Below are 27,648 nucleotides of genomic sequence, written 5' to 3'. Positions count from 1 at the left end.
AAAATCTATCAGGAATCATATTATTGTGTTACCTATACAAAGTGATTGTCACGCGGCATATGGCGGCGGGGGGAACGGGGCGGGGCCTGAAACGCCACGCCCACCGCGAGCGATAAGGTCGAAATTACACGGTCTGGCCTAGAGAATTCGGCTTTAGGGCGACAGAAGGCCGCAGGAAGCCGAACAGAGTGTGCGACGGCCTTTAGCCTTAATACTGGCCCGCGATTCGCGTCGATCGCACGCGGCTTGTACCGGGACATAGTGTTATGACGTTGGTTTAGGACGATTTGAAAATGGAAATAAGTGCAATGCCTCCCATGCCTTTGGACTTTTCTATGGTGCGTAACGGTGGTTCTTCTCCGGGGCACTTGAGAGAGAGTTCGCCGAGGTCTGTGTCGAACAGCGCTTTCAGAGTTGTCACGCCAAAAGGTAAGTTGTGATTACGATAACACAGGTTTACATTGTTTTTTTTTAATTATAAATAAACATTTACAGTCGTATATTTACAGGTATATAATATAATATTGACATTGTGTTAAAATATCATATATGTTACTAAGCGTATTACTTTTATTTACATTGATTAGGTGCTTATATTCGCAATACTAATTCTGTTACAAGCATATTTAGGGATTTCCCAAATGCACGCCCGTCGTGCGTTATTCAAATTCAAAAATTGTGCTATTAAGAAAGACTGAATTTGCAGAAAAATTACACAAAAGAAGAGAGAGAAATGAGATTTACATCGAACGTTATAGTTATTGTGTTTTATTAGTACTAAACACTTCATTGCACACATTTGGAATTTGCAATCGTACCTACGTAGTAAAGTCAAAATTCTCTTGCTGCTACGCTAGATGTAGGTGTACCTAATAGCGAAAATTGCATAGAAAAGTTTTTTAGATCATCCAATTTGGTGATAAGTATAAAAAAAAAGAAGAAGAAGAAGGTGAAGTCTTTATTACACATACAAATAGAAAGCTAGTTTAACTAAACAAACGATAATACAAAATATAGAATATAAAAACGATCAACTTAGTTGATTTTTTAAGACGTAGGTACACGACGACTATAGATCAAAATTAATTCACACCATACATTTGATTATATTGTCAAGTATTATAGCGAACTATAAACAGTGATAAAAGTAAATAAACATATAAGTTATAAAGTGGAATCTGGTGAAAATTTCATCATAAACCTTTTATGAAAGCGGAATCTAATAGTTTCTAACGTTTCTTTTAAATAATATTTTTGTGTTGATTTTGAAAAGCCAGTTTTTTTTAACCAGTTACTAGGGGTGCCACAGAAATTCAGGATCGGTGCGCCTGGGAAGTAGAAATCAACATGAGCGGTACAAGTTGGGATTTAGAACTAAGTTTTACAATGCAATTTCGAATCGTTAAAAGGAGTTTGAATATTAATAATGTATACCTAAGTGAGTTTGTCTGTTACCTGTGTACCGTTACGTACTGGAGGGCATAGGGTTAGTAATATTTATCTTGATAAATTTGATGATTCTCGAAGGTTTAAAAAAAAACTGGAACTAAATCTGGCAACATCTAATTTTTAATATTTTTCCGTGATATGGTTTTTTTTTCATCGGTTTAAAATGCCGCGATCGAGACTACTTAAAGTGTAGTTTAATTTCGCTTCGCCAAAGTTAGTGTTAAGGCAGACACAGATTTACGTCGGACATATAAGTTTGGCTCGTCTTAACTGTTTCTTAAGTCTCAAGACCGAGGTGGTTTTTGTTTCGGAAGGACAGAAGCTGATAACCAGTTTATAATGCTGGGTTTTCCAAAGCAAATCGTGTGAATCATTTGAAAATAAGCTATAAAAGATTTGTCAAAATTTCTTATAAACGCGCCACTTACTAAAATAAACTACTAAAAGCTGTTATTAGATAAAGCTACTAGTTTTGTGTCACTCTAAGTAGATAATATATTACACTTTGGTTAAGTTAATTTTAATTTCTAATTCAGTTTAACTGGTTCTTTTAAGAATAAGTTTCTTAAATTTGTAACCTAAACCTCGTTAAATAGCATTAAATCTATGTAGTTTTTAGAACGAATAAAATATATGTTTCTTTGACCATAATTCTGACTAAAAGGTTAACCGCTGTACCTACTTACCTACTTTAAGATTACTCGACTATAATGCAAATTTACAGTTATAGGGTTTCTTATTTTTTTTTTATTTTACGGCCATGGATTCAAGGCCTTTCAAAAAGGTTTTCTTAATTATTATTTTGTTATAGGATAAAAATAAAATACTATATTTTAATGTTAATTATTGCATAAATAAAATTAAGCAAAAACAAAATAAAATTGATCAGGAGTCACTACGAATTGCTGGTGAAAAGTATTCATATAAGTGATGAGAATTTAATTATGGAATTCAAGAAATCATTCGGGAGTTAATCAGAAAAAGTTAAACCTACAAATTACTGCAATAGTAGAAAAAAAATTAATTACACAAATTTGTTCTAAAGGTGAGCTTTTTATCCACTATCTTAGTGGATAAAAAGTTTAGTTGACCACAATGTTTATGGTATTTAAAAAGAAGGTAGGTCTGAAGGCGAAGGTATCTTGCACTGAAAACATTGATATTCAGGTATGTTCCAAAAAACTTGAGGCTTTTAGACGAAAGTCCACGACACAACTCCTTTCGAAAAGAAGACTTTGAAATTCTGCGTTAAAAACTAGGGCTTTAAAGCTTGGCTGTCGCAATAGGGTTTCAACAAGCGTAAATTCACACTCTGTTATCTCTATGAGTAACGAAAATATATTAATACTACCTACGAATAATTTTCGATCTTTTGATCTATATCAGATGCCTAGCTATAGATCTATAGGTTATTTCTCTTAGTATCATTAAAAGAAATATATTAAAATCTATGAATGAAAATATAAATATAATAACAAAAAACCAAAGTTGGTCTTAGCGATATCTTCTAGACAACCCATGGTACCTAATATATTGTTGTAAGAAATAACGATACCTAGCTGTATTTGTACTTTACATAAAGCAGCTGATACGCCTAACAATTATATGTGTAGTTATATGCAAATGTGCATATAACTAGGTACCAACAGCAAGTAAACTGCTAATTAGGTAATAAATAATCTAAGCTACCAGTTGATATCAAAACACAAGGAAAGAATTTAATACCAATACACAGAAATGCATTTCATAGAATTTTTATACACAATGTTTTACTTACTCTTGGAGTAGCGAAATCACAAAGCTAAACAAATATTTATAGTCAGTTAAAAAATTCAGGTTTACTTTCACCTGAATTAATTTTAAATCACAAGATGGCAGATTGTATTTAGTAGATAGCTATATAGCACTACTAAATCCAACCCGCCATTGGAATTTTATAGATTACATTTATTATTATAAACATCGGCCATTTGTCGGTCCAGTAGAAGAGATATACCTTCTAATGTGCGGCTGATTGGCGCAGTCGGCAGCGACCCTGCTTTCTGAGTCCAAGGCTGTGGGTACAATTCCAATACAGAGAATGTATGTGTGATAAACATGAATTTTATTCAGAGTCTGGGTATCTTTATATATATAATTCTTCTGTGCGTGTGTATGTCACTGAACTTCTCCTAAACGGCTGGACCGATTTGAATGAATTTTTGGGTATGCGTTTGGGTGGCACCCTGGATGGTTAAGATTCACAAATCAGCCCGACAGATGGCGCTGGGGTCCGCTAGTATATCTGTATATTTTAAGTATTTATGTATATTATTGATGAAAATATTCATCAGTCATCTTAATAGGTACGCATAACACAAGCTAAGCTTACTTTGGGGATAAACGGCGATACGTGTATTGTCTTAGTATATTTATTTATTATTTATTGATCATTATATGCCGTGTCAGATAAAAACCCTAATTTAACTGTCTTGGATAACAAATTGTATTGCAAAACAGAAAGCACCATTTATTGAGGACTATGTATGTATATACGTTGTTTATCTATGTTTTTTTTGGAGCGTTGATAGCCTAACTGTAAGAACTTCGGCTTCACTTTTGGGGCCCGAGTTCTAATCCCAGCACGCACTTCTAACTTTTCTAATTTATGTGCGTTTTAAGCAATTATATGACTTGCTTTAAACGGCCAAGGAAAACCTCTTTACAAACCTGCATGCCCTTTCTACATTCTTCCAAGGCGTGTGTCCGCCTATCCGCATTGGGTCAGTTTGGTGGACTAAAATCTCAACCATCTCACATCTCAATTGTGGGATGCTTGTCCTGTAGTGGACCGGTAACGGGAAGATGATGATGATACATATTTTAATGTTTTAAATTTGGAGTGCGCTAAAAATCAAGATTCAACTAGTTGTTATTGATGTAGAAAACTTCTATTAAACATAATGCGAAATGTAGTTCATTAAACTAGTAACAAATTGGCCGCCATTAACGATCTTGCCGAAATTGTGATTGGTCAAAGGTTTAGCACAAAGGAGGTAGCGATGCGCGATGCAAGTTAAAATTAATTTTCAATTTCCCATTTCCCGTCCGATGGGTGGATGGTTCGTTTTTATTCCTTTTTCATTCATAGTACGTTCTTTGCAGTGAAAATTGCAATTGTAATCTGGTATCATTTCATGAAACGTATTCAATACCTTATGGAAACATGTAATACTTTAAACGTGGATGAAGCTTTAATAAGGTGATATAACATAATTGTAAAGCGGTGATAGCACATTGGGAGCTCGACTTCACGTTCGCGGGGCCGAGTTTGTATCCCGGCACGCAACTCTAACTTTTCCAAGTTATGTGCGCTTTAAGTAATTTAAATATCATTTGATTCAACGGTGAAGGAAAACATAGTGCGGAAACCTGCATGCCTGACAGTTCTACATAATGTTCTAAAAGGTGTGTTGAGTCCATCAATCTGCACTGGGCCAGCGTGGTGGACGACGACCTTCTCACCCCCCTTCTCATTGTGGGAGGAGACCCGTGCTCTCTAGTGGGCCGGTAATGGATTGATGTGATGACATAATTGTATTTTTTTTTAATGTTACTGTATTCAATTTTTTTGTATAAATCTATCAGTATTACTCCCGAGCTAGGAAATTGGCGGAGTCTATTTCGTGGAATCCAATACCTTTTAATATAATATTGTAATCATGACCGAAGCTTTATTTAAGTTTGATTACATAATGTTAATTGGGTTAACTTTTTTTTTAATCTTACGGTTTGCGATATTTTTTTTGTATTGAACTCTCAGTACCACTTCCAAGTTAGGAAATAAGCGGTATCTACCTTCGTGCCATTTAGAACAAGTTAAACCACGGTCCCGGTTATTTTTATTTTTTATTACTTAGTAGATAATTGTTGACGGAACAAGCAGATGACCTAAGAGGGCGGATGAGGGTAAGTGGAAAACCATCATCTATAAACAGAGCAACACTTCACAGGGTATGCAAGGAGCTCGTCCTGAAACATGCCGCCACGTGGCCTTCAATTTGAGACTCATGTGCCTGTTATACCACCAGCAACCACGCCCTTCAGACCGCAATACAGCATTGCAATAATGCTGCTTAGCGGCAGAAATCTCATTAGATATCCAATAAATTGTTTTGATCAATATGTGGTTTGATTTCCTCAACAAAAGTTATTTTTTATTTCTAAAACTCCAAATGATTTTTTAAAAACATATTATGAATCTATATTTAACAGCCTGTCCTACGATGCTGGTCTCAGAATTTTTGTTTGTACGTGCTCTTTATATCCACCTATTAATATTGTCTTTTTTTTTATAAATAAATGTACTACGACAATACACACATCGCCACCCAGCCCTAAAGTAAGCGTAGCTTGTGTTATGGGTACTAAGATGACTTATGAATATTTTTATGAATAATATAGATAAATACTTAGAATATGCATATAAACACCCAGACACTGAAAAACATTCATGCTCATCACACAAACATTTTCCAGTAGTGGGAATCGAACCCACGGCCGTGGACTCAGAAAGCAGAGTCGCTGATAACTGCACCAATCGGCCGTCTTTTAGGCAGCGCTCGCAGATTTTTTTTTAATATCATGTTTATAGTAATAATTGACGGACTAGGTAGATGGCCCACATGATGGTTAGTGGATAACCATGGTCTGCAAAGTTCCCCCATTTGGCTATAAACCTGAGGCGTTATAGTTAAGAAAGTTAAGCAAATTCCTCAAAAACTGGCAACGCATTGGTGGCTCCGTTGGTGCTGTAGATGTTGAAGGAAGCCGGTAGTCACTTAAACTTGCACTCTAAAAAAAGAAAGCCAACTAAGAGAGATTTTCTCTTAGTTGACGTTATATAGATTATAACAATTATGATAATAAACATAACAACAAAAGCTGATTAGTTATAGCAGCAAGTTCATTATAGATTGGGCTAACAATGTAGTTATGTTCATTGATTCTAACAAATAAATACGTTGTTTCTATTATTATTTACTTCTTTGTATGATTAGATCATTTTTAATTATTTAGCTTAAACAAGTACGTAAATTGAATCAGTTAAGAATATACTAATTAAAATAACTATGAATTAGGTCTTAATTGCCTTAGTTAAGTAACAATAATAGGAGCAATACAGTTGCCCAGTCCATTGAATTATGATAAACAATCATTATCATCTTATTTGATGTATCTATGTTCTTGTTAGGCTCGTATGGAATTAAGATGCTTGATCACAACAATTACTATCTTGTTAGGGATAACCAATTTTTTTTTAGAGTGTGTTATCCCGCTATAAATAAAAAAAATCCAACATAGCTCAACTCACGCAATCAATTGATTTGCGATGTCACATCTAGGCCACGCAACCCTAAACTCAAGGGCAGGTTATTTTTTCAATTAAGTATCTCCCCATTTAGAATTAGGTTGGAGCACAAGAGCTCCCACAATGGGGAGGCAATTACAAAATAACACTAATCCCACGACCCCCGGCGATATATGACACGCGCCCTTCGGCGTTCCATGGTATTTTAGAATTAAAACGTTTTTGATACGAACTATCGAGGTTAGAAACAGACGGATCACCTTTGACAAACTCGCTGTTGAACTCGGCTTCGTCCGCATTGTACAATTAACGATACGCATAATTTTCCATAACATAACGCAGACAAGTTGTAGCCGTAGCTGTATCCACTACATAAAGCCCTTTGTAATGAAGATATATCTATAATAATACTACGACAAAACATACATTGCCATCTAGTCCCCAAAGTAAGGGTAGCTTGTGTTATGGGTACTAAGATGACTGATGAATAATTTTTTTAATAATTACTTATGTATAAGTCCTTATAATTTACAAAAAAACATGAAAAACATTCATGTTCATCACACGGTATTTTCCAGTTGTAGGAATCGAATCTATTGCCTTGGACTCAGAAAACAGGGTCGCTGCCCACTGCGCCAACCTGCCATCAAATATAACTTATTTCCTGCTGTAAATAATCCTTGAAGATTCATGTATAACTTACCCACTACTGTAAATAATGTATAAGAAACTCCCGATGGTTGGATACCTACTTATCAATAACGTAACAAAATCTCAAGACGAGATTACGTAGAGCAATTAATATTATCCAGGCAAACAGCTGTAATCCTGTCCGGACAATAATTTCCCGAGCAGACATCTGATCCCGGGTATAATCCGATTTGCCTGATCGAACACCAGTCGTTATTGAATTTGTCCATTATTTCTCTACGCGACTATCGGGCACATTGATTTTTAATGGGATTGCGTGGTATGCTGCTTTTATAATACTTTGCAAATACTCTACATTTTTTTCTAAACCTTTACAATGTTCACTTTAACAGCCTTACTCGGAACAGTGTCTTATGAAACTACTATTAGGGACAAAAACATAAACATATTGATAATATATATTCTGACGACCTCTCTGGCGCAACGGTGAGCGCTGTGAATTTAAGTAGGAGGTCCCAAGTACAAAATTTGGGAATTTCAAATTTCTGAATTTTCTCTGGTCTGGGTGGAGGCTCAGGGCGTGGCTAGTTACTACCCTAGTACCTAGTAACTATTTAGTGTTCCGTCGCGGTATGGCGTTGAAACCGATTAGGGGTATTACTACCATACTCCATAAAAGGTTAACCCGCTAGCATCTTAGACTGTATCATTACTTACCACCAGGTTAGATTGCAGTCGAGGGCTAACGTATAGATCCGCTCCCGTATTGAGCATTGTGATCCAATTTAGACGGACTAGCTACTTTGAAAACTGGAATATTTTTCAGTCTTGACAACATGGCGTAGAAAAAATCGAATAAAAGATATTTAATTGCTCAAAACGGATATATTTTTGAAAAGTCGTATATGCAGTAAAATCAGTATATAAATACAAGTAGTAGGAACCTACGTCCTATCCCAATACAGAAACATTAGGTATACCTATCTGAGAAAAAGCGTCTCGTATTAGGAAACACCGGTCCTACTTCCGGGGGGTATTTGAGTTCCCCGCCATGCAACTCTAACTTGTCGAAGTAATGTGAGTTAAAAGCAATTAAATGTTACTCACTTTAACGGTGAGGTACCTTGCAGTGTATATCTCAGAGGGTTCTTATAACGTTCTCAAAGGCGTGAGTTTACATATCCGCACTTAGCTACTTTAGTGAACAGCCTACAGCTATGTTCCAATGCTAATAAAATGTACACATTTCAGCCTTATAATTATGACAGAAGTATTTAGTTATACATCGGTACATAATATATTTTAATTAATAATTAATGTTATTTATTTTTATGATAACAGATTTAAATGTTAAAATTCCTATATTTTCCTACATCAATCTTGAAACATGGTTTTCCTCATATGTTATCGTTTGAGCACCGGACTTCAAAATCAGCGTTAGGTACCTATACTACCTATACAAAATGTAGCCGAATTAGAATATAATAGAATAGAATAAATTTTTATTTTTTTAACTGTGTACATTTTTGGTGTTGTGAGTGGGAATAGTTCCAACTGTTTAGCCACTTTCTGGCGTGCAATTTTCTTACATATTTAGACTTTATATTACAAATTACTATACCTAAAATTTTAAACTTTAGACTCTAACTAAGAAATGTCACAAAAATATTATGTTATAATACGCCTTACTTATTAACCAAATCCTTAACGTATTTCTAAAAATATTTCCGTCTAATTTTTTTACCATGAGCTGTAAATGGTTAAGAATTTTTATACCACAAGCATAAGTACTTTTCGCAAATACGTAACATTTATTTTGGGGAACACATATATGTATTATATTTATATTTTAATTACGAAATACTGTTGAAGTATATTTCATAAGGAACCGTTCTGTAAAATAAATAAATCAACGAACCATATTTATTTATCCCTACAAACGAATTCCAAACATTCACAGTGCTTACTTATGACAACCCTACTGACGATAAAAGACCGACACGCGCTTAGTACCTACGCTACGAGACGCGTAGGTACCTAATGAACTGTCAGTGTTCACTTGTTTTAATTTTGCGTGTGATGTTAGGGCTGTATCTTAATTCTTTTAGTAAAAACTATGGCAGTTGTTTACTCAAAAACTATGAGCATTTGGGTTTCACAGATAAGTCTTAGAGACAGTACATAATGTACCTCTTAAGCCTGTGAAATATTATGTCGGTTATCTTTTACACGTTGTATATAAAACGGATCAGTTATTTGTTGATCTTATTGAATACATAGAAGCGCTATACCAAACACTAGTAATTTCAGTATTAGTAGAGTTTCTTGCGCAAAGCTCGTCCGGGAAACTAATACCGCCACGCTTATTTCTGCCGCCAAGCAAAAATGCTGTGTCCCGATCTGTAGGGTTGGCGGCAAGTGTTCAATTACAAGTATATGAAGCGTAACTCCTACGCCTTATGGTGATGGACACAGGGTGGCAAGTCGTAAAGTGAGTTCCTTGCATGAATAGCGAAGTGCTGCTCTGTGTACAGGCAATAGTTGTCATCAGGTGGGTCTTGTCTGGTCTGACAATAAAAAGTGTGTCTGATTTTTATTTGTTTGTTTGTGTGTAATACTTGTACGTTATTTGCATACAGATACCTCTTATCCTGGTGATATATTTTTACGGGGGCTCTTAAGAGGTTTACACGGGTTAAGATTTCAGAACCTTATAAAGTAGAATGCAACCATAAATAAGTGCCAAGTAGCTGCTCTTGCATGCACTTTCCAATTTCACTTTTTTTTTAATTTTAAGTTGATTAAATAAAAATATACATGTATAGTATTTTTCTAATGTATACTTAGCAAAGAAAATTTGCATTAGGTTAGGCTTTGACAATTTTTAATGTCGAGAACATTTTACTTATTCGTGCTTAGCGGATACGGAAATATTAAAAAGAATAACATATTGTTTTGCAATGTGGAGAACTTCGTAGATTTAATAAAAGTTAGGTTAATCGTCTGGTTTGAAATTCATTTTGGAGTGGGTATTCAGAATCTTGTAAATCTCGTATCTTTAGAATATTGCCGTGTAGTGACGGCTGAAGAGACAATTGTCATTTATTTCCTTCTAGGCAGTTAGTTCAAAGCAAATTACACCTTTCCTCGAATTCCTCCCAACCTCTGATTTGGGCGCATGTCCATCCATCATCACGGATGGAAATCCAATTTGGTACTGGCACTAGCCTCCCCTAAATGAATTACCGGCGACACGCGCCTCTCTATTGGCCTAACCGATTTATTTCTGACATCGCAACTGCGGTGAATCAGCTTTGTATGGCGAATGTTATGAAATTTCGGGTAAACTCTACAAATTTGGGCATGACTTTTAGACAATAGCTCGTGGATGGTGGCTCGTTTTGAACCCAAATTCGGAGGGTAATTAACTTCAAATAAGATAATAGGAATACATATTATCGAATAACTACATATTAAATTCATATTCTATTTTAAAAAAAATCATTTTTAAGATCTTCATGGGGTCCTATATCAGTATGAGACGTTACAATTTTTTTTTTAGTTTGCAATTTATGTAGCGCAAAATCATATAGGAAAGTTTGTTTTGAAATTTTATGCAACAATTCTTATTCCATATGCATATTCTTTCCGCAGTCTGCGATCATTAGGCCAACTTGGCAACTTGGTAACTATATATATGTTGAAGGCGCGATAGCCTAGTGGAGAGGACGTCGACTTCACTTTCGGGGGACGAATTCGAATGCCAGCCTAACTTGTAACTTTCCTAAGTTATGTGCGTTTTAAGCAAACAAACTTTGACTAACGCAAACGTTTAGCTATGAATGCTCTGGTTCTTCAACGGATCTCCTCATTTCTGCTTTGACCACGCAGAGATACTCCAAGTCCATAGTTAGCGACAATTTTTCGGAACCATAGGTCAAAAATATGTTACTCTAACTAAATTAAAAGTAGTAGTATTAATCGTAGCAAAATGTTGTGTTCTTCTAAGTCGTGCATTCTTCAAAGAGTGGTCGTGGCTTCTGTGATGAATGGCATGGCGTTAAGTTTTATTGTATCGCACGGCTTCCCGCACGTTTGCAGCGTGTCGGAAGCATTCCACCAGTGTTGTCTGGGTCAACGATATCACCGTATCTATCCATCGAGTAGGTGACCGCCCTTATGCCCTTTATCCTTTAACCATTGCACCACCAATCGCTAAATCGAGCCCTCATTCCTTGAGATGTGGCCAAAGTTAAGTATCGCCTGGCATGATTTGTGAGAAATGTACTTCCCATTTTTTATTATATTTTTAACGAAGAATTTTTTTTATCAACATTCTAGTACATGTATGCAGCGAAATATATTGCACTTAATAAATATTATCCCATAAGCCATTCCTCAAAGATCGTCTATTACACCGTATGAAAAAAATAAAACCGCAATGTTCGCTCGCAGCACATGTTGTCACAAAACAACAATAAAATTGCATGTCCTTGGCAGCATCCTACATCCGCTTCTCACACTCAGCGTCCACGCATTAAATCTTAATGCGTAATAAAATTAAAACTCGTGGCTGCCAATTACACCGATGCGTAACATTAATATCCTCATAATTCTCCTGGCACTTTCTCTATTCGGGGTCGGACCTCGTGATACTTGCCCGCCATTTTATACGGTCTTGTGTCCTGCATGTTTCAGGACATGCGCCTTGCATGCCCTGTGAAGTGTTACTCTGTTTTCCACTTACTATTGGGCCATCGGATTGGTCCGTCGACCATATAAAAAAAAATGTCCTGTAAACAGGGCGTCCTAAAAAGTGCCGCCTTGAGTCCATCAATCTGAGCCGTAGATGTCAAACGTCATATGCCCGTAATTATACATAACAGTTTGTTATGTATTACGAAACATACAGTATATATTGGTATAATAAAGTCAGTATAATAAAGCTGAGCCGTATGGTGACGGAAGATCGGTATAGAGTTGTCATCACCACACTCAGCGTCCACGCATTAAATACTCGTACATATCGTGGCTGCCAATTACACCGATGCGTAACATTAATATCCTCATAATTCTCCTGGCACTTTCTCTCTTCGTTGCCATACCAGGCGTCTAAGAGATTCAACGGAAAACAGGCTACTACGCCAACTTGAGTGCCCAGCATAGTGATTATGGGAAAACAGTCCTGTTAGGAGAGGCCTCTTATCTTAAACGGACAGTTCAATTTTCAAACTCTCTCAATCTACATGTATCACTCAGTAATTGCATGTGGCTTGCACTTTTTTTTTAATATTAATAATTAATTGCGGGCAAACAAGTCGTTCACAAACTTTCGAGATTATCAAAATTAGGCTTAATTTGCTATACTCCGCGAAAAGCAGGAGAATCTGTGTGGTGTAATTTTTAATTTCTTCAATCCTTATACTCCACACCAAACAGGTCCTCGGCAATACACCCTCTACGCACGTTTCGCTCCGAAACCGGAGCATAATCAGGAGATGTTGACTTTACAATGAATAATTGTAAAGTCAACATCTCCTGTATAAAAATAATTGTAAAGTCATCATCAGGAGACAGATTCTCCTGCTTTTCGCGGAGTATAGCAAATTAAGCTCAATTTTGATAATATATCATGGATTTCCGCAAAGTAACGCCTGCTTCTAGACAACTTTCGAGATGTTGATACCGAGGATCCCAATGCTATTGGAAATAGTGAGGAGAGTATTCTAGAACTGAAGTGCTCAGATTAATGCGGTTTTTTAGCCGTAAAACCACTGGCCGTTCGCCCTGATTACGCGACGATGAGAAGACTCCCCCATTAGGGTAATGGCACACACGTGGCGAGGCAAATCCCTACGCCGTATAAAAGGCGATTTGCTACCCAAATTCATTATTAATGACTCCTTTGAAGGCTCAACGAGATTGGTTGACTGCAAGAATTTTTAGGAGTGACGAAGGTTCAATTAACACGTACCTTTAGTTTATAATTTCGATTCTTTTCTCATAACATCATTGTCGCTTTATTTCATTCACCAAACAACACATGACTTAATATATACAATAAGTAAAATGTGTTAAACTTAACTTTATTATGATAAAGCTGTTAGCAATTATTTTATTTGGTTCATGGGAGAAGTGTGGTTTTCAATGCAATGTTACAGGGAATGGAGAATTAAGATACTTCGTCTTCAGGCCGAAAATCTTGACCCCATTTGAAAATTCCGGGCGGGTAAACAGAAAAGAAACTAAATTTAGTACTTAGGTATATGTAATAAATAAACTAAAATTACCTTTTAATTAAACGTCTTAAAAATTAACATCGCACGCCATAGAAATACTAAATCTCAACTCTACCATAATCTATTTTTGTAATCGAATAAGAAGCTTGTAGGAAAATATTTATGAAAGTACGTTGCACAAAAACAACAATTAAATTGACCTTTATGATAAAACACAGCTGTGAAAAACATTTCACGATGGAATGTTATTTTTTTTGTCGCACTAAATAAATTATATTTAGCGCGACAAATGTTACCTATTAAACTTAATTTTACACATTTTTAACACAACATTAAGATCGACATATCATAGCAAGCCTACTTATTAGTTATAACGACTACCCTGTAAGTTTCCATGTACCTAACGGATCATTTTCGAATTAAAACAATAAATAAAGTCCAGAAGGCCTTGTTGAGATACTTGTTCAAGCGCTGCTAATATAAATAATAAATAAATAAATATACTACGACAATACACACATCGCCATCTAGCCCCAAAGTAAGCGTAGCTTGTGTTATGGGTACTAAGATGACTGATAATTATTTTTATGAATAAATACTTTTAATATACAGATAAACACCCAGACACTGGAAAACACTTATGTTCATCACACAAACACACATCACAATTTTCCAGTTGTGGGAATCGAACCCATGGCCTTGGACTCAGAAAGCAGGGTCGCTGCCCACTGCGCCAGTCGGCCGTCAAATTGCTATGGGTATTACCCCTTGATGTACCAAACAAATTTCTTTTAGGTTGCTTATAGTTTAACTCCCTGGAAGATAGACAGACTTGCGATCAACTAAAGATAATGTGCCAAATCTTACGAGGAGATGTTGATTCTCCAGATCTTCATAACCGATTGTGTTGTATACTTGCCCCAAAAGACAATAACCTACGTCCACGAAAAAACAAATTATTCGTTGCCCCTTCTTTTTACACTGTTGCACGAAGCATGGCACTTTCATTGTCGTCACTCAATGCGCTCTTGGACAGAAATGCTCAATGGGATCTGTTCCATGACCGGTGGACAGCACTGTTCCGTGAATTGTTTAGATACTCCGAGAATATTGAATGACCTTTACTTCATTATTCGCAGAGTACTATAGTATACTATATTAATATCATGTCTTTCATAATATTTAATGTCATCATTCATTTGTTTTATAGTTATCCACAAATTATGTAGTTCTATCAAGTTAGGTTAAGTGGCATTGCCGTACTAACAAAATGTAAAATAAGCCACGCAACTCTTAAGCCACTATATCTATTATAATATAAACAAACAGCCTTTTGTACTTTTAGTTATAGTTCTTAAACAAAGTTCAACGGGTATATACCACGATATAAGTAGCTACGAGATGTAATGTTGACATCTCGTACCTACGCAGTCTCAGTTTAAAATCTTTAGTTAGGTATAGTTCATTATTCAAACCAACATCTACGCCAAAAAAAACAGAAAACATTCAACGCATCGTTAACATTGTCTATGACCCAACAAGCACTAAATCTTAACCCTATTAGAACCTTCCTGTCGGCGAATTAGGTTGTGAAATGGGCGGCGGACTTCAAAAGTCGGCGACTCTCTGAGCAATGACTTGACCGTAGCGTTGCGTCGTGAATCATTACTGCCGAGGGGATTGATTGAAACGCCACCGTTTTCGATGATTTTGTACTTACGATTACTATGTTGAGTGTTTCAATGCTGTATGTTACAAACCTTTAAAACAGCGTTAATAGCTTCGGCCTCTTTTTCGGGATAACCGAGTTCGATCCCCGGCTTCACCTTTGACTGTTCGGAGTTATGCGCGTTTTTAATTAAATAAATTTAAAAGCGTCACTAAAGCGGTGATAGCGTATTGGGTACGAGCTTGACTTCACTTTCGGGGGACCGAGTTCGAATCCCAACACTTCTAACCTTTTCAAGTTATGTGCGTTTTAAGTAATTAAAATATCACTTGCTTCAACGGTGAAGGAAAACATCGTGAGGAAACCGGCATGCCTGAGAGTTATACATAATGTTATCAAAGGTGTTTGGAATCCAGCAATCAGCACTGGGCCAGTGTGGTGGACACCGGCATAAACCCTCCTCATTCTGAAAGGAGACCCCTGTAGTAGGCCGGCAATGGGTTGATCACGATGGTGACATAACTTTAATGATAACTGTACCCGGACTAGAAATTATAACTTAAATTGATAATGACAGTAAAGTTTAACGACGTTGTATGTCATGAAATCATTTCATTAAAAGTCAGTGTGTATTGGAGTGGTGGCTGGGTATTTATGTGTGTATTCATGTTTTTCAGTTATCTTAGAACCCATAACACAAGCTACGCCTACTTTGGGGCTAGATGGCGATGTGTGTCTGACAGCTGTCAGTTGACAGCTGTCAGTTGACAGTGACGGCGTAGCCAAGTTCAAAGAACGTCACTGACTATAAATTTACGGATAATCTAAACTATGGTTTCGAGCCTTTTTTTTTATTTATCTCGAAGATGTTTTTTTCCCGTTAGGAAGTAGGTCTGACTATATCCCACAGCCCATTGCTAAGGTCAGCGGCGCAAGTGGTCGTATAATAAAATCATTTCTGAAACCAAATCCCGTGAGACGACGCCAGCGAATTGAGGTCAAAGTCATCACGCCATGGCGCTAAATATCAATACTCCACGTTACCATTTACTATTCACTAGATCATGTCACGACCTCACTCGCGTATGAGCTCCCTGGCGTGCGCTGTGGTTGTGGGAGGTGCCAGGTTCAATCCCCATCCGAGGCAATTTTGGAATTTATAAATTCTGAAAAATGTTTGATCTGATCTGTTCGGGTCGGTTTAGAGATTCACTGGAGATGTGCTATTACAAGATCTGCCGTTGATGGCTAAAAAAACTGTGGTACAACCGCAATATAACTAAGACCACGTAAGTCCGCCTGATGAGAAGTTTGGTCTTTCCAATATTTCTGTATGGCGCAGAAACATGGACAGTGCGCTTGAAAGACCGTCGTCGAATCGATGCACTAGAAATGTGGTGCTGGCGGCGACTGTTGCGGATCCCTTGGACAGCTTTTCGGAATAACGTGTCGATCCTGGAGGAATTAAAAGTCAAAGAATGGTTATCGTCGACTGTGCCGATACGAATCTTCAAGTTCTTTGGACACATAACTAGGAATAAGCACTCCATGGAACGACTTGTTGTCCAGGGGAAAGTGAAAGGCAAACGGTCACGTGGTCGATCACCCACGCGTTGGACAGACATAATTAAAGCTACAACACAAACCTCCATAGTAGAATGTTCCAGAAACGCTGAAGATCTTAACAAGTGGAGGCGCATCACGGGGGCTGCTGTAGCCAAAGAAAATGTACCATCGTCAACCACGACCACTCTGTCTAGAGGTAACGACTAAAGAGGAGATCTGTTCGGAGGCTGTGGCTATTTACCACCATACCGACAAAGACGTGCCTGGAAAACAGGTGTGAAAAAATTTGTGTTTTAAGTTTTATTTAAGATATTATTATTAAATGAAATATAACATTTTACTTTCTTATATTCATAAGTACTTATAACTATAAAGCAAGATAATATAGTGCGCGTGTAATGTGAAGCCTTTTAGGATGACCGAGAAAACATGAGCTTTAGAATTAGACCGCCTACGTTGATGTTGAATGAATCATTGAACGCCTAATGCAAGATATCTTCGTACTCATACGTAATTATATATCAAAGAAGTAAGAACTAATAGGACATTCTTCTGCTGCTTTGGAAATGTTATTATGTAAAAACGCATATTATATAATAATACTATCTGAAAAAAAAAAATTACTATTATTAAACTTAAGAAGTCATTTGTGGGATTGAGTATACACTTTTATAATATGATTCCTAAGGTGATTTTGGACCTACCAATGCATAAGTTTAAAGAATGTGTTAAAACACATTTATTACAGCGAGTTTATTAAACAATTGATGAGTTTCTTAATGACAAGGTTGCTTGGAAGCATCCGGCCCCGCTTTCATCTCTCACAAGATAGAAAAATGAATGTTAAAATGTAAAATGTAAACTTTTGATGTTGGAAAAGAGCAACTGAGTTTTTTGACGGCTTTTTCTCGGTAGAATCTGCCTTCCGAACCGGTTTTAGAGTCAAAAGTGCTTGTATTAGGCCTACTTGAAATAAATGAATTTTGAATTTTTTGAATGTTCGCTATTATCCCGTTTACAACTTATTATCGTGTAAATCGAATGCCTAATGATTCAGTCGATGTGTATGGAACAAAAACGTTTCAAAAACACGTAGGCCATAACTATTTGTGAACGACTGATGTATCCTAGAAATCTCCTTTGGCATAGGCAATATCTTGTACTTCGTTAGTGAAAACGGGCATAAGGCTAATTTTACTAAAGTTTAAATGTCGGTTAATATTTTCAATAAACATTTTTATGAATGAAATTTTAGTTACATTCAGTGTGTTAGTATAGTACTGGATGTACAGGAGTTTAAAGTAAACTAAATTATGTTTAGGTATAGCTGAAATGTATGTCTGTTTGACAGTGGATTGTACGGTAAATCAATAATTGAACACATGCTTGTTTAAATGTAAAGTAAAATAATAATTGAAAATCTAGTCAATCGTATGATTGAAGCTTTAGACTTTGTACTTTATATAACATATATTATATCGGATAGTATACATTATATGGGATTGGATAATGCAGAAACCTTATACCTACGTTACAATGCCGGAGACGGATTATGGTCTATGTAAGGTAAGACGCAAGATGATAAGGAAAGAAAGAGATGACTGTATGTTTTCCTCGGCAAAAAAACAGGCAGGCAAACAATTGCGTCCAATTGAAATTCTGCCCTGAGAAAACATTCAATCACGCGCAATTAACACCTCTTAACCCGTTCCGCTGTTCGCACGACAATCAGCTTCGGGTACAATTTAATTGTTTCTAAAACTTTTTTTAAGCTTTCCACTTCCTCGGTTTGGCAAATGAGGAGCATTCGGAGTTCTTCTCCGACCGCATCGTTTGCACCGTAATTTAGTGCTAGCGTTTTGAAAACGTAAACTGAATTTTAAGTTTCGTCGAACGAAGCGTTTTGATAAATTTATTTCGAATTATTTGAATTACAAAAAATGTTACTTACTTTATAACGGTCGGCGTTTTGGGGTCTCTAAATGTTTTGTATTACGATTTTTTTTAATTATTAATGATTGTCTTTCGGAACAACAATCTTTCAATCTTGAAAAAAACATTTTTGGACTACTAATAAACCATATAGGTAGAAGAAGCGATGCTGGGCATTATCTTTTAGTAAACCTTTAAATTGCTAAAACATTGCAATATAAATAACATGAACTAACTGTAGAGCTAAAATGCGCACGTAGATTTTAGTAGTAGTTGAGCTTTTTTGACAGAGCTCGTCCGGGCCTATAGACTTTAAACTAAGCTACGTTTTACGACCATGCATATATTTTTATTTTACTAACTTGACTGCTGCAATCAAAGGGTTTTGTGACAGCTCGTCCGAGCAAGTACTATCGTTTTTCTGCCTCTAAGCAGCATTATTGCAATGCTGTGTTCCGGTCTGAAGGGCGTAGTTGCCGGTGTAGTTACAGACACATGAGGCTTAACACCTACGCCTCAAATTGATGGACACAGGGCTTCATGTTGCAGGACATGCTCCTTGCATGCCCAGTGAAATGTTGCTGTTTATAGACGATGGTTTTCCACCTACCATCATGGAATCAGGTGGGCCATCTGCTTGGTCTGTCATTTAATACTATAAAAAATAGAGGTAATTATGTCTTCCCATTATCTCCTCTTATCTCTTACATACAGGATGAGAAAATGGCAGACATATTTATGCCCTGGCGCACAATTTAGTCCCGCAGGCGTTGACCATGGAATCGCAGATATTCTCGCTTCATTATAGATGAACAACAATAAAATAACATCTAAACCCATACAAAAAAAAGACACATAAATGACTCACCAAAAAAAAACTATATTCACACAGCCAGAGACATTGATGAGCCACGATTTAATTCACAACTAGATCTTAGATCAATTAGAGCACATGACAAACATTGTGAGTAAGCATGCCCATGCGTAGGAGGCGTGCCGTGGGAACCACTGGCTCTTGATTAGACGTGGGCCAGACGGAAGGATTTTGTCATTCGAGTGACTTGGAAACAACTTTTCGGTTAATTTAGCCTTTATTTTTGATAAGATACACCATCGGCTGTTATAGCCCGGTGCGTAGGACTTTGACTTTACTCTCGCGGGGGCACGTTCGAACCCCAGCACGCACCTCTTACTTTTCTAAGTTATTTGCATTTTAAGCAATTAAAATATCACTTGCTTCAACGGTAATTGCAAGTAAATTATAAAAATTAAGCTTCATTTGCTATAACTACTCCGAAAAGCAGGAGTATCTGTATGGTGTTTATAATTTCTTCAATCCTTATACTCCACACCAAACAGATCTTCGGCGTTATATCATGGAATTCCGCAAAGAAACACCTGCTTCTATCCAATATGGTGAAGGAAAACATCGTGAGGAAACCTACATACCTGAGAGTTCTCCATAATGTTCTCAAAGGTGGGTTAAGTCCGCACAGGGCAAGCTTAACCCCTTCTCACTGTGGGAGGATACCTGTAGACTGTCAGCTGGGCGACGACCCCGCACAGGTAAACGGAGCGTTGGTCGGCCCCCAACGAGTTGGACAGACATCAAATGAGTGGGACGGGACAAATACTGGGAGCCGCTGGAAACAAGCGTCCGAGGACCGTGGATTATAGAACTCCCTACAAAAGTCCTTATCGACTTACCAGAAACGGACATAAATTAGTGATATCTGCATATCGTCTGCGAAAGGTGCAGAACTCCTTTGTGGGATTGAGTATACGCTTTTACAACATGATTCCTAAGGAAATTCTTGACCTACCAATGAACCTACATAGATTTAAAAAATGTGTAAAAACGCATCTAGCACAGCGAGATTACTATACATTTGATGAATTCCTCAATGACAAGGTATATTGGAAGCAGCCAGCCTCGCTCTCATCTCCCGCAAGAAAAAAAAATGATTGTAAATGTTGATGTTGGAAAAGAGCAACTACTGAGTTTCTTGCCGGCTCTTCTCGGTAGAATCTGCTTTCCGAACCGGTGGTAGAGTAGCTACAAATATACATACTTGACGTTTCAAAAGTGCTTATAATGTAGGCCTACTTGCAATAAATGAATTTGAATTTGAATTTGAATTTATGTCCAGCATCATCATCTTCAATTGCTTGAAGTGATGGTGATGACGAGGACCGTGTTCTTATGTTGCCACGCAAGATTACACAGTAAATAACTAATTAAGCCTAGCAATCAACAACTTCCTCTATTAGTGCGATATGAGTTCAACTTCAGAGAACAGATTAGGTATAAAGCAGTTGTATTAATTAAAGCAACATTGTTTAACAAAAATACTCGTATACATCGAATGTTCCGAAGTCAGGAAGGAATGACCTCGTCGACCCTGTCACTGTTACGCAAATAAAAAGTCTTGTTGTATTTGGAATAAAGAGTCTGTGTTTGGTCGAGATAAGGGTACCTAGTAGACTGCGAGTCACCACGATAATGAGGACATACTGACATTGACGATTAGGATCGACTCAATTAGCATAACTTCGGAAAACGTAAACGAAGCTCTAAGCTATTTATCCTTTAATAAAAATAAGGTAATAAATCTAAATCCAATCACTTTAGTATAGAAATTTATACTTAATAATTGAAATAAAACACTAACAACCAGACAAACTTGTATAACAAAAGTTTATTTTTATTTCCATTCCATACTATTATTTTAAATTGCAAAGGAACAGTTAATTTTCAACTCCTAAGCAATCAGAGGTTTTTTTAAAAATTAACAAGGAGACGATTGCACGGGCGCGCATAATTTAAAAAAAAATAAATAAATGCCAACAGAAAACAGCTAGGGGAAACAGCTAGTGATATAATATATCAAAACTAGTTTATCTCATTTTTGAAATAGAACTATCTACTTTGATAAAAATAATCGAACTTCGAAGCTCCTTAATTATCAATTAATAACACCTAACTAATTTTTATATCAAACCCAAATTTAAGCATAACAAAAAATGTGTAATTTTATTAAAATGGAATGGACAACTGCGTTTGAATCAGATCCATTTAATATTCATTTCTTATGTCTATTTTTTTTTTACCCGTGCAGGAAAATCAAGTGCTTATTATTAATGATATAAACAGGAAGTGCCAAAAAGAGTACAATCAATATTTTGCTGAAATCTTTCCTTGTTACTTACTGAACAGACCTTGAAGTTCAGATACTCAGAATAGTTGTAACAATTTTTTTACAGAAACACTCAACGTGCCTTTAAGTTAGGCCTGCTCCAAACAAAATTAACCGTGTGCACTAAAACTATTTATATTAGACAGTAAAAACATTTAAAAATCCGTTAAATACTATTTTTTTTTGTATTTTCATGTCGAATGGGTATAAAGAATGATCGACTGTTTTTAAAATATTTAAATATTTTAAAGGTAGGAGTTTTTTAAAAGATTTTCATTCTTGAAAAGATTTCTCAGAAAGTTTGGTTTAAGATTATTTTGAGCTAAAAATTCAATTTTACGTATTTAAAACTCTGGCGGTAATCATTTGACATGCAACTCATCAGTGCAGCGATATGTTCAGGCTTCCGTTTGAGTTCTCTAGATTGTCATGAGTGGGTCGTTGTGGCAATTATAATACGCTCCTGTGCACTGACCACCCAGGCGAGCGGTAATCAAACACCCGGATTAGGAAATTAAATCCGTAGAGTCGATTATGCTACTAAAATAATTTTAATAGCATGTTCGACTCTTCACTTTTTCTTGGTATTTCGGTTCTTGTCGACTACAGCTGTCAGCTTGCGGTCTTAGATAAATAAATAAATAAATATACTATGGCAATACACACATCGCCATCTAGCCCCAAAGTAAGCGTAGCTTCTGTTATGGGTACTAAGACAACTGATGAATATTTTTATGAATAACATACATAAATAATTAAAATATACATATAAACACCCAGACCCTGAAAAATATACATGCTCATCACACAGACATTTTCCAGTATAGTCCCACGGCCTGGGGCTCAGAAAGCAGGATCGCTGCAAACTGCGCCAATCGGCCGTCCGATATATTAAAGATACTAGCTTTCCGCCCGAGACCTGAGAATTGGATGGAAATTTGGTATGCCAAATTTCAAAGCTATCTACTCGTCAGCAATTTTCAATTTTCCCTCGGAAACTACTTAAGGAATCGAGATAAAGGGTATGTTCATCTCACTACCGCGTAATTCTTATGTACGCATCAAAAGTGCCACCTATGGGCCTACTTGAATAAAGATATTTTTGACTTTGACTTTTGACTTTTCCATGTCAAGGCTACATGCATGCCAAATTTCATCCAAATCCGTTCAGCTGTTTTTGCCTGATTGAGTAACAAACATTCGAACATCGACTCTTTCACTTTAATTATATTAGGTTTGACAGTATTGGGTTATATTCGATTTATTTTATAACTTTAACACCTAAGGGTTTTCGGTACCGGCGATTATCATATTATTAGATTCGTAATATTTAGTTTGAGTCCTTTATTTAAGCCCGCCAATCAGTATTAGAACAGTGTAGAGGGTCTCGACATTACTTAGAAAATACGTTAGTTATGATGTTGATAAATATTTTCGTTACTGTGGATCTAGAAAAACTATTTTATTAACAATCCTCTCTATACGTTTAGCAACTCCAATCGAACGATTTTATACAGCACCTATAATGTGTGGAAATCAATCAACCTCACAATCGATCTTTGTCTTTCTCACCACGTAATACGCTTCAAATTGCTATGAACTGTTTAATATGTGTTCTGAACTGTTCAATACCCAGTTTCATATAAGGACAAGGCCACATTGACACCGCTGCGATGACTATGGTATACCTATCTACGATGAACCTTATGGTATTAAAGTGATTTTTTTTTTGTAGGTTACAGTATATCGCATTTCTCATTTATATATATAATGGTAAAAACATTACAAATACCAATTTTATATAATTTATAAAAAATGCAGTTTTCTTTATTAATGTCATTGATGCGAAATATAATAAATTAATTTAAAATGGTTGAACAAACTAAAAAAAAAACTAAGCTAATATCTTATCATATAGTATCACTTAAAAGGTATAAGTATTTCTTATAAGTATTCACCTGTGGTCAGTGTTTCCTCGCCTCACACCTGTTAGTACTCACCATACCGACCGATTGATCTGTCTAGACAGCTTCGTCGGACCTCTGCATTAGTTGTACACCTTTGATTTTGTGATATATACCGACATTGTCACGACTAATAGAGGTTATGAAGGTCCTTAATACTTACCAGCTAGGCTCCTCTATCATGTGTCCCGAGACGGTGGCCATCAGCCAGCATATACCTCCTGACTGCCTTTCTGTCTAGTGGGATTCAGCCGTAGCTACCGACAAAAACGTGCCACTAAGCGATGTAGCGTTCCGTTGCGATACCGCGTATTAACCTTTTTGGATAATAGGTTTATAATATTTATTGATTATCTTTTTAGTACGGCAGTGCCACTTACAGTAACTACATAGAATTACATAATTTATGGATACTACAAAACTATAAGACAAAATAACTGCCATACACTGGCCACGGGCCGCGCGACGCGAACGGCGTAGTATCTTATGTCTGTAACAAATGTATTTCGGTAGGCGAACAGCGACGCCGCTACAATTCATTTATTGAAATTGCGCAAAAAGTCGCGTGTCAGTATAATAATGATACAATTATGGCCCATGGCTAGCACGTCACTAGTTTACTGCTACAATTTTAGACTGCATGATAACTTACCACCAGACGACGTTGCAGTCAAAAACAATTTTTTTGTGGAATAACAAGGAAAGGTATTTCGTTCGGCCTCTATACTTACAAATATTATAAATACGAAAATTTGTTCTTTTGTTTGTTTGTCCACAACATACCAACTTTTTGACATACAGTAAGTTGATAGAATTGAGAGTAACGCCTAGCTATTTGAGAGATCGGTATAAATAGTCAATGTCCTTTTCCAAAGCATAGGTGACATGCATACCAAATTTCAAAGCTGTCTGCCCGCGGCTTAGCGCGTAAACAATTATCAAGAAAAGGCTATGAAGTTCCTTATTACTCAGATCAGCAAAATTCCTCTGTCACCAAGCCCTTTAATAAAACTCAGCAAAAATATTGTATTAAATAGTACGCGGACGGAGAACATGGCTATACGTACTCTGTTACTCTGTGGGAGTGCAATCTATGAGAGCAGACCTTAACGATTCAATGAATGATTGCGCTCCCATTGATGGGTATGAAGAGTTGATTGTCTTTCAACTAGCCATAATTGATGTTGGTCGGTGCCGTTTGATATTGATAAGAACGCTGGTGGCATTACCTTTATCAGTGTTTGACTGACATCGCGGGGAATCATTCGGTAACTGAATAACTCTTTTGTAGATTCAGATGCGTTATTGTAGTTACTATACTGGAAATGCATCTCAGTTGTTATATTAAAGATAAGGTTTTTGAAGGATATCATATAGTTGTTGAAGAATACGTAAGTGATTGTTATATAACGTAGGTATACGATAGGTAATTTATTTTCACTGGTATTTCGAAATCGTGATTAAAAATTCTATTTACTTGACCTAGCGAATTTGTTTACCCATTTGTTTTTTTAATTTATTATTATAATTTGTGATTAGTACCCAAAAACTTTTTTTCAATTGTTATTGTTGCAACCATACAACAAGAAAAATTTATTGAATCTGATTGCAAACAGATATGTCATGACTTTTCAAAAGTACTTATAAGTTAGCCCAAACATACAAAACATTTAGAATGTGGGACACATTATGAAAATTATTAAGCTTAATTTTCAAAATATATCATGGATTTCCGCAAAGTAACGCCTGCTTCTATCCAATATGTGTGACACGATAAAGACGATTTCTTTGCGTCTGAACCACATATACATATGGTTCTGTGGAGAAATGCAGATGCTACCTCATAAAATTCTTCGTCAGATCTATATAAAATTGAAATAAGACCGTGTCAGAATGTACACCTTTCGAACAAAAAAGATTTTGGCAAATCTGTCTATGAATGTGGGAGTTATGCCGGAACAGACAAAAAAAACCGAATTGACAAATACCTCCTATTTGATTGAAGTTAAAAATACACGCGTCGTAATAACCTCCTTTTAGAAGTCGACTGAACAATTGACAAAAGCAGCAAAGCTAATAAAACACCGCATTTACTTGGGCATCGAATAAAACAATCATCTCATCAACTCCGCATTACGCTCATCACCAATTTATTAGACCACTTCATCTGTCGGAGGCGAATGTAAAAAATTGCATTTTACGCGATAACAATTGCAATAAAGCCAATCGTAATTGAATGCCCGATCGGGGAGTGCCGGTTGTTACGAGAGGGCGCCACCGCCGAGGCGCCGTCTGATAGATCTTCATTCGTCACTTTATTGTTTTTGACTATACACCGTTGATATACAGAAACCAACGATACGCAGCTTCGAGCAAGAAAATAAGAAGAAGTAGTCTTTATTGCACATACAAATAAAAAAGCCAGGTTAACAAAAAAAAACGATAGTACGCATATGCACAAAGGCGGCCTTATCGCTTGAAGCGATCTCCACCAGACAACCTTTGGTTGAAGAAACATATTTCGTAAAACGGAATAGTGCAATCCCCAAATTGTGCTAATTATATACATTCCATATACAATACATACTAATACTACATATATAGTCAAACATATATATTTATATATATGTATATAAATATCAATACATATCAATAAATAAACTTAAATACATATTACTATTTAAACATACACATAAAATTACATAGATATTTTACTACATATTAGACAGGAAATAGTCTTTTAACTGGGATTTAAAGATATTATTATAAGCCTAAACCATACAAAGTGTTATTGTTAGCGGAATAACGCCACATATCAATCAATCCTAACCGTATTAGGTCCCAGCGACTGTTTCGGATTCCGGCTTAGATCGCCGCTGGTGAGCTCTTCCATGACTCGCATAACCTGATTTGGTGCTAAATGTGCGGCTTCAAGATACTAATAAAAAAATTAAATAACACAACACCACTAACAGAACATAATAGACACCACTCATATTATTTAATAATAAATTCACATGATAACTCTGTCTGTACCTAATGTAAAAATAAAGGATTTTCTTACCATTATTGGCGGTTGCATTGCCTATTTGATGTTGGAATAATAAGGGAGTGTTTTTCGTGAAATTGTTGGTCACTTGCGCGATATTGTAAGCTAAACCCCAAATAACTCTCAGGTACAATAGCCGGCCTCATTGCTTAGAAACTACCATTAGATGGGCCATCTGCTCTGTCAATCAATAATTAAAAAATATTTATTATATTGAATAGATAGAATTCTTTCCGCAAATTATTTATTAGTCCTAGGATAAAAACTTGCACAAAATCGCATACAACAACTTTAATTTATATAGGTAGATATTACTTTCAACACCTACCTTGCGTTTAACTAGATTATTTTGTCTAAGCCACCAAAAGTATTTATGTAGGTATTATTTCTGTGCGGTGTTAATAAAAGTGTATTCATTTAATCGAATAACAATCTTGTCTGGGATTGGATCGCTGATTTGAATTCCATTGGCAAAATGTTAACACGCTTTAGTCTGTAATGTTTTCGTATCACTTTTTTTATCTTTGTTATTACATCGATGGTAAAAGCTAATGTTACAAAGCGCTTGCTTGATTAAACTGG

General features: G+C 36.3%; 1 protein-coding gene across 1 annotated transcript in view; it reads left to right on the top strand.

The window, feature by feature from the left end:
* Positions 1 to 225: 225 nt before the first annotated feature.
* The window catches only part of LOC120637222 (zinc finger protein Gfi-1b), a 98,642-nt gene continuing 71,219 nt past the window's right edge, over positions 226 to 27,648 (top strand). Inside the window, exon 1 of the mRNA XM_039908941.1 lies at positions 226 to 429. Within this exon, the coding sequence (XP_039764875.1) occupies positions 294 to 429 (136 nt within the window). The 5' untranslated portion in view covers positions 226 to 293. The remainder of the gene's footprint in view (positions 430 to 27,648) is intronic.

The sequence above is a fragment of the Pararge aegeria genome, chromosome 3, assembly GCF_905163445.1.
Source record: "Pararge aegeria chromosome 3, ilParAegt1.1, whole genome shotgun sequence".
In the NCBI taxonomy this organism is placed as follows: Eukaryota; Metazoa; Arthropoda; class Insecta; order Lepidoptera; family Nymphalidae; genus Pararge; species Pararge aegeria.
This window is presented reverse-complemented; position numbering and strand designations above follow the sequence as displayed.